Source organism: Zingiber officinale, chromosome 5B, assembly GCF_018446385.1.
Source record: "Zingiber officinale cultivar Zhangliang chromosome 5B, Zo_v1.1, whole genome shotgun sequence".
Classification (NCBI taxonomy): Eukaryota; Viridiplantae; Streptophyta; class Magnoliopsida; order Zingiberales; family Zingiberaceae; genus Zingiber; species Zingiber officinale.
The window spans coordinates 61,679,386-61,692,190 of NC_055995.1; the positions used below are offsets into that span (position 1 = coordinate 61,679,386).

The 12,805-nt window shown below is 37.0% G+C and overlaps 1 protein-coding gene across 1 annotated transcript; it reads left to right on the top strand.

Moving 5' to 3' along the window:
• Positions 1-5,696: 5,696 nt before the first annotated feature.
• LOC121984439 (beta-hexosaminidase 3-like) lies at positions 5,697-12,786 on the top strand. The gene is made up of 14 exons (XM_042537367.1): positions 5,697-6,601; positions 6,842-6,916; positions 7,805-7,840; positions 7,949-8,060; positions 8,236-8,306; positions 8,435-8,565; positions 9,078-9,143; positions 9,406-9,506; positions 10,624-10,683; positions 10,878-10,911; positions 11,416-11,514; positions 11,592-11,651; positions 11,943-12,193; positions 12,367-12,786. Exons 1-14 carry the CDS (start codon positions 6,269-6,271, stop codon positions 12,531-12,533), a joined length of 1,596 nt encoding a protein of 531 aa, XP_042393301.1. The 5' UTR covers positions 5,697-6,268; the 3' UTR covers positions 12,534-12,786.
• The last annotated feature ends 19 nt before the right edge of the window (positions 12,787-12,805 follow it).

Below are 12,805 nucleotides of genomic sequence, written 5' to 3' on the forward strand. Positions count from 1 at the left end.
CTCTCCTGTCAAATATAACACATTCATTGTTATCGAAGCAGAGCTTGTACCCATTTTCCACCAATTGTCCGAGGCTGAGTAAATTTTGACTCAAGCTCGGCACACACAAGACATTGTTGATGCAACTCGGTCCTTCCTTCGTCTCGATGGCGATTTTCCCAAGTCCTTTTGACTTTGTTTGCTCTCCGTTTCCAAACTGAACAGGAGCATTGATGCTAATGTCGAGTTCAGAGAAAATTTCTGAGATCGACGTCATATGGTTGCTACATCCGCTGTCCAGCAACCATTTTCCTTGCTCCTTGTTGGTGGCCGTGTGACATACATAGAATGTTCCATGTGTCTCCTCAGCTGTTTGATTTTCTCCAACCTGATTTGCCTGATAAGTGTTCCTATTTCGGCAATCTTTGGCGAGGTGACCAAATCGATTGCATATTTTGCATCTCGATTGACCTTTGAACCAACAGTCCTTCTCGGAGTGATTTGGCTTATTGCAATTGCTGCAATTCGATGAGTTGTCTTTTCCTTTTCCTTTTGAGATACGTCCACCTCGTCCTCTTGATTTCCATCCAAATCGTGATTGGCCTTCTCGTTCGTTGTTACCAATTTTGAGCTTTGATTGGAATGCACCCTCTATTGGCTTCTCAGAATGTCTGGACAATCTTTGCTCGAACGATTTTAGGGACGCCATCACTTCTTGAACGGTGAGTGTTGTTAGGTCCTTTGTTTCTTCAATGACGGCAATAATGGGATCATATTTCTCAGGAAGACAGATGAGAATTTTGCGTACCAGCCTTTGATCTGTAATATCTTCACCATGAGATTTCATTATATTGACCAGATCAAAGATTCTGGTTGAGAATTCCATGAGTGTTTCTTTCTCCTGCATCTTGGCATTTTCGAAATCCTTGAGTAGTGATTGGAGCTTAATCGCTCTTACTTTCACATCTCCTTGAAATTCGCTCTGCAAGATCTCCCACGCATCTTTAGCCGTGTTGGCTCGCATGATTCTGGGAAATATAGCCTTAGTGACTGCTCTTTGAAGGATTGAGAGAGCACTTGCGTCGGCTTGTCGAGACTTCTCTAATTTCTTCAGACCGGCCTCATTGAGGGCAGTGGCTTCCTCGGGCTCTTGTACTCCATTCTCCACAATCTCCCATTGGTTAAGAGATCGAAAGATGGTCTTCATCTTCACGTACTAGAAATCATAGTCTTCGCCATTAAACTCTGGAATGAGATGGTTGATGTTTGTTAAACTCGAGCTGGCCATGGATTTGGATTGGTAGAACCTGGACGCTCTGATACCAACTGTTGAAATTGGTGAGTATTTTGGTAGAGCTCTTGAGGAGAAATAGATAGTTTTTCTTGATACTTAAACTTTTGATTACAAAGCCTTTATATAGACTTGAAAGAAACTTAGGGGGCAAGTAACCTAGCAACTTAGGGGGCAAGTAACCTTAGAAACTTAGGGGGCAAGTAACCTTAGTGATGAGTAAACTTAAGTGATAACACATTAACTTTAACAGTTTACTTCGTTCGGAGCCTGGCTCGACTCCTACTCGAAGGTCCGCGGTCCTTGACCGCACCAATGGGCAAAACACTATAATCCTTCTTTCCGAACTCCTCGGAAAGAAGTGAATCGTACAAGTACAGATATGTAAGATAGTAACACTTCTACTATCTTACAGAATTAAAGTGCAGTACAAAAATAAAGCTATACCGACAATTGCAGAATTTAAGTCGTAGCTCGGTCGGCAATCGGATGAAGTCGCTTGCAAATTTGATGAAGACTTGTAGAGTGGACAGATTGCAAACGGGCACAAGAGTTGATCAGAAAAGTTGTTCCCGCCTCTGTCTTCGAGCCTGGTTTTATAGGAGTACCGAGGGTTCGGTCGACCAAACCAGCTTCGATCACCTCCAGCTGGTAATCTGATGCTGGCTCGTAATTGTACTTTAATTTGTCTTCAATGGTTCGGTCGACCGAATCCTTTTATCGGTCGACCGAACAAGGTTTTTCCTTGTTCGCTGAAATCTGTCGAGATCACCCTTTAATGCTGAGTAAATGTTGATTGGATCTGTCGACCGATCCTCTTGTTCGGTCGACCGATCAGCCCTTCTTTCCTTTGCTTGCTGATTCGGTGCTGATGAACTGGCTTGCTAAGTCAACAGGTTCGGTCGACCGATCTTACTTTTCGGTCAACCTATCAAGCTTTGACTGGACTCTGGCTCAGTTCTCATCTGGACTGACTTCTTTGCTGATCTTACTTGGTTCGGTCGACCGGTCCTCTGGTTCGGTCGACCGATCCGCCTAGACCTGCAAAACAATGTTAGAACAAAAAAACACCTTGCAACACAGATGTTAGTATAACAGTATAATAATGCATGAGTAATAAAAGAATAGTAGAACTGTTCTTGATCTCAACTTGGAAACCTTCCCGGTTTCTTCAGTTGGATCAGCGACCTAAGGTTGTTCCCTCCGGGAACCCAACCTCACTGTCGCTCCTCCAATTTGCTTACCTCAACCTACCTGCCAAACTTTGATCCTCCAGATCTAGTTTGGACTTCTCACTCAGCCTTGATCGGCTCCCCAAGACTTTTCCTTTGATCTTCGGTCCTTCAGACCTCTCGATCACACTGCCAAGCTTCGTCTCCCCTCGACCTTCTTGGACTTTCACCTGGGTTCCACGATCTGCTAAGATTTCTCCTGCCTAGCCTCCAACTAGGTCTTTCCCAGTTGAGTAAACATTCTGCACACTCAGTAAACTTGTTAGATCACAACAAAACTTAACTTGAACCTTTGACAACATCAAAACTTATGTTTGATTCTGGTGCAGCTTGCACCAACAGTACCTAGTTTTGATTTTGGCTGCATCAGAAGATGTGGTAACGAATTAAATGAAATCAAATAACCGAGGCCATAAAGGATTTTGAAGTTGAGGTTCAATAGCTGATTGATACTTAGTTCATGAGTCAATACAATATCATATCAATTGAACAAAGCCCGTGTAATAAAAATTGGAATTCACAACCGCATAGCCTCATCTAACTACCATGTAAGCCCCCATATAGGGGAAGATGTGTTGGTTCACACAAAGATAGTCTTCTCAAGATCACACCTGAATGATGTTATGAACAAATATGCTCTATAAGATCCTATCAAATAATACAAGTGATGTGGCATGATTTAACGTTATGCTTATTACATATACTTACTGCATCAATAGGATGAAAGATGAACTAGAAGGCACAACTATACAGTTGGATAAAACATCATCTTCCATTATATGTATCTAATAAAATATTACATAATTTATATTAACAACCAAGAAATGAAATCTCAAACATCTCAAACATCAATATTAAAATTCTTCCAGCTAACATTTATATAATCAATATTATATAATCAATATTAACAACCAATAAATAAAATCTCAAACATCAAAAGAACAATCTCATAAAATTAGACATACATTTATACTCACTAAACTGTAGTATCCTCACTCTTCCAATTACATCAGGCCTATTTCCGGCATAGCCACTGACCACTTACTGGCAGCCAACACAGCCATCGGTCGGTACAATCACACGGTAGCTTGCTAGCGGTCGGCACAGCCGTCGGTCGCTTGCAAGCGCTCGACACAGCTGTCGTTCAATTACAAGCGCTCAACACAGCCATCGGCCGCTTGCAAGCGCTCGACACAGCTGTCGTTTGCTTGCAAGCCCTCGACACAGTTGTCGGCCGCTTGCTAGCAACTGGCCGGCACAGCTGTCGGCCTCTTGCTAGCAGCCGGCGACAAGCGGCCGACACAACCACCAGCGTGCGGCTAGCGGACAGCAAAGCCGCCAGCCGTGTGCTAGCGACTGGCGGAGAGAAGAAAAATGGAGAGGAGAGGGGAGAACTTACCCGAAGATCACCGGAGAGGAGAGATCGCGCCGGAATCGCCGAAGAGGAGAGATCGCGCCGGAATTTCCGAAGAGGAGAGATCGCGTCAGAATTGCCGAAGAGGAGAGATCGCGCCGAAATCGTCGGAGAGAAGAAAACCGAGTGCACGATAGGAGAAGGGTCAGTGCCCTGATTTTATTTTCACGATTACCGATGGAATCTAATTTCCGTCGGAGATTACTGACAGAACATAATTTTCGTCGAAGAATACAGATGGAATATAATTTCCGTCGGAGATTACCGGCGGAAATTAGATTCCGTCGATAATCCTGATATTTTTGTAGTGTAATTTTATTTCAGGATTACCGACGGAATATAATTTCTATCGGTAATCTCCGACGGAAATTATATTCCGTCGATAATCCTGTTTTTTCCCCCTGATAATAAATAGCTTCCGTCATTTTACCGATGGAAATTTAATTCCGTCAGAAAATAATACCGACAGAAATTTAATTCCGTCTATAATATTTTTTGATGAAATTAAATTTCCATCGGTAAAATGATGGAAACTATTAAGATAACAGGATTACCAATGGAATCTAATTTCCATCGATAATTACCGTCGGAAATTGGATTCCGCCAGAGATTACCGATGGATATTAGATTCCATTACCGATGAAATAATATTCCATCGGTATATTCCATCGATAAACTTGATTATTTTTGTAGTGTATGATTGATGAATGTAAAGCGAGATAAGGAAGAAGAGAGTTCTTAATGCTAAAGTTAAGGACAAGTTTGGATCATTCTAAGACAACACCATGTGCCCTAACAATAGATCTGTCCTTATCTCGATGGGCCTTAATTGTCCTATCTTTGGGCATCTATGATATACGAGTTAAAACATCCTATTATTTTATGGTATTTTATCAAAACAGGTCAAAAATCTATTTGCAAGATCAATTTGTTTGAACCGGTTCAAGGAAATAAAAACAGAGCCTTATGTTTCTATGATCTATGAATTAATATAATTTCTAATTTTACTCTAGTTGAGCTTATTTCTTTCTTCAGTTCATCAATTTCCATCTTGGGTGGTTTGAAGTTCCATTTTGATGTTGCATCAATTTTACATAGTATATATATCATGTCTATATCATACAATATTTGTGATAATGTTATGCCTCCACGGATGGTACCTATATAGATAGATGTTTACTATAATAAATCCCCTTCTAGAATGTAAATGTTCATCGTGATTTATCCTTTTCTATCAAAAGTATTATCTCATTTTAAATAAAAATATAATATTTAAAAATAAAAATATTTTATATAGTTCCATCCGGAGAAAACTCTCACTAAAAAAGTCCAGATTATTAAAACACAGTAGAACTCTTCTCTAACTTAACTAAATAATAAATATTAAAATAAATTATTTTAAATGAAAATATATTAATTTAAGTAGAAAATATAATTATTTTTATTTATTGCTAAAATAAAGAACACTAATTAGTAAGTTTCTAATTATTTCAGCAGCTATATCTTTTAGTATTATTTAATTTGTTTCTAGATTTTTTTTTCTTTAATTCTTGTCTATTATGATAGCTATTTGTTTCCTTAGATTTTCAATTAATTTAATCATAAAAAAAATATCGGCCGGTTAGATTGGGTGGATCACCAGCTAATAATAGCTATAATCCAATCTTTAACTGCGCCGACAAGATCCACCACACTAAATCTGTAAAAGATGATCCAAGCTGGTTTTTTTGCCAATAGAGTCGTAACCTCACCAACTGCCTTCTCACAATTCCACTAGAGTCATTCTTTTTTGTTTTCTGAAATTGAAAATCATCTACTGATCACTTCCTCACTGAAAAAACCTGCTTTGGTTTCAAAATTATGTAAATTGACCTTGCTTTTAAAGGCAATTTTGCAGCAATTAAAGCTGAATATCTCCTTATTCAAATGCAGTAATTTTACATGACGAGTCAATGTTTGATAGGAAAAACCATACGTGTAAAAGAAAAAGCAGTAATTTTTGGATTCAGGATCGTTACATTCCATATATGTTTTGTTTGTTGCCTTGTTGAAAGGATTCCATTCTAGGAATGCCACTCTTCTCGCTTTCTATCTTTGCATCTCCCCCTTGCTTCTCTTGGTTTCCTACCTGTCGCTCGATTTCCATTACTTCTTTGCTGTTTTTTATTCTTCTTCTCTTGTCCTCGCTCTTACAATGCGGCTGTAATTCTCCGTTTCCGGCTTTAAAAATCCGTTCTTGCCATCCTCATTGCCAGAAATGCAGCAAAAATCGCTTCTTTAGAGCCTTTCTTGCGGTTTTGCTCTTCTAGTTTCATCCTTTTGGGGGTAAAAATTGCTCCTTTGGGGCTTGCAATGCTGATGGGAAAGGGAAATCGGGGGAGAGGAATCCTGCTCTTGCTCGGGTTCCTTGCTTGTTTCGAGGCGGCGTTTGGCGGAGAAGACGGAGCGGTTAACCTCTGGCCGATGCCCAAGTCGGTAAGCCATGGCTCGCGAACGCTGTCCTTGAGCAAGGATTTCAAGTTGACGACGCAGGGGAGCAAGTACCCCGATGATTCCTCGCTGTTGAAGGAAGCTTTCAAGAGGATGGTCGATGTGGTACAAGTGAATCACATCGTTGACGGTCGAGTTCCGAATTCGATGGTGCTCGCTGGGTTGAATGTGGCTATTTCTTCAGCAGATGATGTGGTAAGATAATTCTTCTCCATTTCTAACTTCTATTAGTCGATTGTTCATTGTTTAAACTTCGGTATGATCTTGAGATGCCAGACTTCATTCTAACAGCAGATGATGTGCTTGCGATTCTTTAACCATTTCATTTGATGTTAATCATAATAGTTTGAAAATAATTATCACTGGCATGATAATTATTCAGTTTAGCATATTTATCCTTTGCCTTACTGATGAATTGTTTTATCCATTTTGCAGCTGAAATTTGGGGTGAATGAGTCCTATAAATTGCATGTTCCTGCTGTTGGAAGTCTCATATATGCAAATATAGAGGTATAAACATCACAAAGTGTTTCTTGTAACTCCATATTTAAGTGTTCTATTGTTTCAAGACAACTTCCAGAAACAATAAAAGACTTAAGAAACACATCAATTCATGTCTTATTTCTTGTCCTGCTCTGTCTTATGTTCCTCCAAAACGATTTCTTATGCCTCTGAAAACAAAAGGCCGACTATATAAAGTCTTCAAAATGAAAATGTAAGATCAAAATGTATTTTTCAACTGGTGTGTAGTTAAACTTTGTCCCTGTTCAAAATTCCTTTGCCATTTTATATTAATTTGCTTCCAATCTGCATTGACATCACAAGAATGAAAATTTCAGCGAAAGCATATCATTTTTAGTTAGAACAAATAAAACAATGCCTACTACATGGATCTCTATTAAACATGCTACGCGGACATTAGGTCATAAAGAGGAATTTAGATTCAGTAGGAAATCATTATAACTCCTCTAAAATTTGAACTGATTTTTTTTTGGGCAAGTTTAAATGAGATTGGTGGTTGAAATTCACAAGTTACAACATAGAAGAAAAAAAAAATCAATGGACATTAGTAAATATTGACCCTCTACTGGGCAATGAGGCAACAATAAATGGAAAAATCTTCTTGTCAGATTTTATCCTGCTATGAAACAGTTATGTTTTTACCTAATTGGCACAGGAATTAAACAAGCTCTAGCTCAATCATCAGTAATAAAGAAGAGAAATGTCATCAGATTGACTTAACTTAGAAGAATGCCAATTTGATTAACTGTTCATTAATTTACATGGATTGTTTTATAGTTTAAATGAATGCTGAACAACTATTCTAGTTTAAAGGATAAATTTCTCATTCTTTTCTATTGCACACACTTAATTTACATGTTTGTATAATATTTGTAGGCAAAAACAGTTTATGGAGCACTTCATGCTTTGGAGGTAACTTGAATTAAAGCCATTCAAGAAATGGTATTTAAGCTGAATATACTGGAGAAGGATTTAACTTCTTTTTGTTTTAACCAACTATTTGATCATGTGATTTTGCAGACTTTCAGCCAATTGTGCCACTTTAATTTTGACAAGAGGATTGTTGAATTATATGCAGCTCCTTGGTCTATTTTTGATAAGCCAAGGTTTCCTTTTCGTGGACTTCTTATTGGTAATATTTATCAAGAGAATTTGTATTCTCTTATTTATAAATTTTTAAATTGATTACTAAGATTTCGCTTTCATTGCCCTAGCTACTACTCTCTAATCCCAAATTGCTATAGGTCCTTTCGTTGCCTAGCCTCTTGCAAGAATCTTTGATACTTAATGATTTTTGTATGATGCAGATACCTCTCGGCATTACCTACCCCTACCAGTAATAAAAGTTGTTATCGATTCAATGGCATATAGTAAATTGGTACATTTCTACTCCTAAGCATATAAATTATTTCACCCCAATGTTCTAGCATTATTATAGATTTTTGTTTGTCATTTTTCTTTGGATGTCATTTTCTATCTCTCTTTTTCTTTTCATATTTTATATAGAATGTGCTTCACTGGCATATTGTGGACGAGCAATCCTTCCCCTTGGAGATACCATCATATCCAAGATTGTGGTCTGGCTCATATTCTTATTCCGAGCGATACACCGTGGCTGATGCTCTTGAAATTGTACAGTAAGTATTTACTGGTTCAATAATGAAACTTTTCATAGTGTGGTGGTCTGATTTGGCAAGTATTTGAACTACCTTCTATTAACTACTGCTATCCTTTCGCACCTCAACAGAGACGGTCTTGATAGCTGAAACTCTAGAAAGGACAAGTACCAACTGAGAAGTGAATAAGGACCTATTTGTGCTGCATTGCCATTGATGAAATTATTTGCAACTTGCATTGATAGGATATGTCGTGCAACTAAATCTTCTAAAGTAAAGCAATATTCTCGTTTGATAGACCCAAACTAGTATGACTACAAATGCCTATTACATTTAGAAAGTTACACGACCATATCTTCTTGATTTTGTTTATATGACAAATAATACAATTCATGGAGCATTAGTGAATGCTAACTCACATTTATAAATGCTTCATGTGCATGTATTAGTTTATCATCTCTTATTGTGAATTAGCATGATCTTCTACAGGATTAACTTTGTTTTACATGACTAATTCTTCGTGAAAATTTCAGGTATGCACAAAGAAGGGGGATAAATGTCTTGGCTGAGATTGATATTCCAGGCCATGCTCGCTCATGGTATATCAATTCTATAAGCCTCCTTAGCTGTTAAGATAAAAGAGCTTGAATTCATATTTAACAGGCATATTAAGATAAAATGAAGTGATGGGAAATTCATGAAACCTACATAATGAATTCTCAAAAAGTGTTATTTCTCATCGGTTATTTGTGATGGTCCTAGCTAGTCGGCCTACTACATCGTTAATATAATCAACATGATTGGTTTTTTCTATGATTTTAGATCCAAACCAGTTAATATTTTTATTCTTCTATTATGTAGGGGTGTCGGATATCCTGCTTTATGGCCATCAACAGAATGCAATCAACCACTTGATGTCAGTAACGAGTTCACATTCAAAGTAATAGATGGAATTCTTTCGGGTAAAATTCATTTCCTTATTCTTATATGTAGTTTATGCATTATGATTTCAAAGATCTATGCAATAGCTTTGCCTCCGCCAATAGCAAAATGTCCCAAGTTGTCACAATAGACATTTACATTCCATATGAATAATATTATCAGAAGCTACATTGGCATTGGCTTAGCGAGTGCCTCATGAAACAATAGTTTATTATCTGACTACCTTCTACGCATTAAAACCATTAAGGGTGCCACTCAAAAACCTTAAATATTATCTCATAACTTCAATGAAAATTTACAAAGAAGTATGTCTAACGAGAAGCACTAGGTGACTATTTAGGCACTCACCTTCACAAGTAGAACTCATCACATAGGCTACTACTTAGCTATCATTTCTCTTGAAGTAGTAGACAATTGGCATAAACATGAACTGTGTTTTTACTTTTTTTTCTCTACTGCACTTCTTAGTTTTAAAATTGTCTTAATTTCTTATGGATCGAATAGTTAGAAAAAAAAAAAACTCAAGTGTAGGTTGAATATATATATATATATAATGAAAATATTTATATTAGAATAAATGTCCTAAAATCTTAAGCAGCGTATCATATCTGATTATTAATAATGAAATATACAAATAATATCATTTATTAATATAAACTTGATTACAATTAATAATAAAATCATATTTTTCTTCTTTTTTTTTTGTATATAGTCAATGAAATTAGATTACTAATATTTGTTAATGTGTTATTACTTAATATGTTATAAGGTTTAGTTAGGTTCCTTAATACATTCAAATTTGTTTTCTGTTGAAGAGTTTTAGGATCCTTATTGATTAAAAGAGATCACTGTAGCATCAAATTCCTACGTCAAATAGATCAATGCACAATGCATATATGAACATTGCCCAAAATTAAATGTTTTCTTATTTATTCAACTAAAAATATTCCACTCCCAGTATGAATGTTTCTTATAATATATTTTCTTCCAAATAGTTGGTATCATTTCATTTTATAATCATGCAACCAAAAAACCTTGCTCTTAATTTGGACCTTCTGCAATCAAATGATTCCTTAAATAATAAAGACCCTATATATATCTTTGAATACCTACTCAGCTTTGGCTAAATATTTTCAGATTTTTCAAAGATTTTCAAGTTCAAGTTTGTCCACTTGGGAGGCGACGAAGTTAACACAAGTAAGCTTGAATACTTTCTATTACTTATAACAGGATTAACCATGTCCTCTCATGCATTTGTTATTTTCAAAGTAACCTACTCTTTCATTTTGCTTCTTTTGCCCTCTTCTATGTTTTAGTTAGAAACCAAAAATTAAGATACATAATTTTAAGTTTCGATATCTAACTTGTGCATTTTTTATTGTAAACTGCAGGTTGCTGGTCCAATACCCCTCATGTAAAAGAATGGTATACCTATGTCATTAAAAGTCTTGGTAGTGTAAGCGAAAAGAATCGCAGTTTGTAGTTATCAATCATCACATTTTCTCATAAAATTTCTTTCTTATATTCTTCATTGTTAATCAGTTCAAGCACACTAGCTTGTGTGACCACCAAGGAAAATAACTATATCCACATTGATGCATTTTTAAGCATGCAGCAATTGCATTAGTTAAACAAAACAATGCAGGAGCAATTGCATTGTTGCACACTAGCTTTTGTCAATGTAGGAGAAAATTGACAAGGTTCCATACTTCAATCCCTTTCTGTGAAAAAAAAAACCCAAACAATCTCATGTCTGCCGAGTTAAATCAGCTGAAGCAAACTAAAAAGTCTCTTTTCAAAATGGGTTAATGTATCCAGTAATACAAGTATTTATTTAATTATCTCGATATTTCATCACGAAATGTTCCTTTACCATATGGACTGTTTTATGATTCACTTAACAATCCCCATCTGACATCTTTGTTGCAGGTTGAACAAACATGGGATGAATGAATCCGAAGCCTACAAGTACTTTGTTTTACGAGCACAAAAAATAGCTATATCACATGGATATGAAGTCGTCAATTGGTATGAAGCCTTGTATTCCAAAGTGGCAAACCCTGGTAGTACTCTAACGGTCTAACCTTTAGTGTTCTCAACTACAGGGAGGAAACTTTCAACAACTTTGGGAGACAACTGAACCCCGAAACTGTAGTCCATAACTGGTATGCATCTCTAATTAATAGTAAATTAAGAGATGTTCTTATATTGGCAATTGGCGTACATACTCTAATAGTTGTAAGTTATCTCATCTAACTAAAGCAACTATCTACAGCTTGTTGGTTGCTATGTTAGTTAAATGAAGGTGTGAATTAGCTTAGTTGGTTGGGGTGTTAGCTTAGTTAAATGAAGGTGTGAATTAGCTTAGTTGGTTGGGGTGTTAGATTTGTGATTGTTGACACTCAGAGATTCAATGGCCTATGATCTATAATGTAATTCCTTGAAACCGTTTATAGGCTCGGCGGTGGAGTAGCAAAGAAGGTGGTCGCCGCTGGACTGAGATGCATAGTGAGCAACCAAGACAAGTGGTATTTGGATCACTTAGATGCTACCTGGGAGGGGTTCTATATGAATGAACCACTCATAAACATCACTGAACCAGAAGAACAAAAACGAGTTATCGGCGGTGAGGTATGCATGTGGGGAGAGCATATTGATGCCTCTGATATAGAGCAAACTATATGGCCGCGCGCTGCAGCTGCTGCTGGTAAAGTGTTGAAATTTTAGTTCTCATATTTCCTTCACCCAAAATCCTCGATGGCTGTTTTTTAGCTCTTTTGAGTTTAGTTATCTGCCAACAACTTACTTTGTCGATATTCTGCATCTATGCTCATTTGTTCCATAAAAGTACTGAATTGTGTTCTTTGAATTTGCCCGAAGAGCGACTATGGACCCCTCTCGAGAAACTGGCAAATGATCCAACACGAGTCACGGGAAGATTGGCTCGATTTAGGTGTTTGCTTAACCAGAGGGGGATTGCTGCTGCACCATTGGCAGGACTAGGGCGTGCCGTTCCAATAGAGCCTGGTTCTTGCTTGAAACAATAAAAGAGAAGTTTGGCTTGATTAACAGCATTGTTTACAATTGTGAAATCAGGTTGATTAGTCATCATTTTTAAGGTTTTAGTGGTTACATTTGAAATGAGATTGGTAGCCAAATTCAAAGAGGCCGACAAGTAAATGTTATGGTTCAACTTTATTTGTGCATTAGAGCAACTTGCCATTGTTAGTAGTTTGTTTCCATCTTGTCAATAAAGTGGCATGCTTATCATTAATAAAGAAATCATTTCATGTTTATCAATATTTGATTTTCAAATGCA

Excerpts from the sequence above, each read along its gene's own strand:
- LOC121984439 (XM_042537367.1), top strand. The coding sequence starts at position 6,269 with ATGCTGATGGGAAAGGGAAATCGGGGGAGAGGAATCCTGCTCTTGCTC. Across the intron at positions 6,602-6,841 it reads TTTCTTCAGCAGATGATGTG|CTGAAATTTGGGGTGAATGA; the intron begins GTAAGATAATTC and ends TCCATTTTGCAG. Across the intron at positions 10,684-10,877 it reads AGGCGACGAAGTTAACACAA|GTTGCTGGTCCAATACCCCT; the intron begins GTAAGCTTGAAT and ends TGTAAACTGCAG.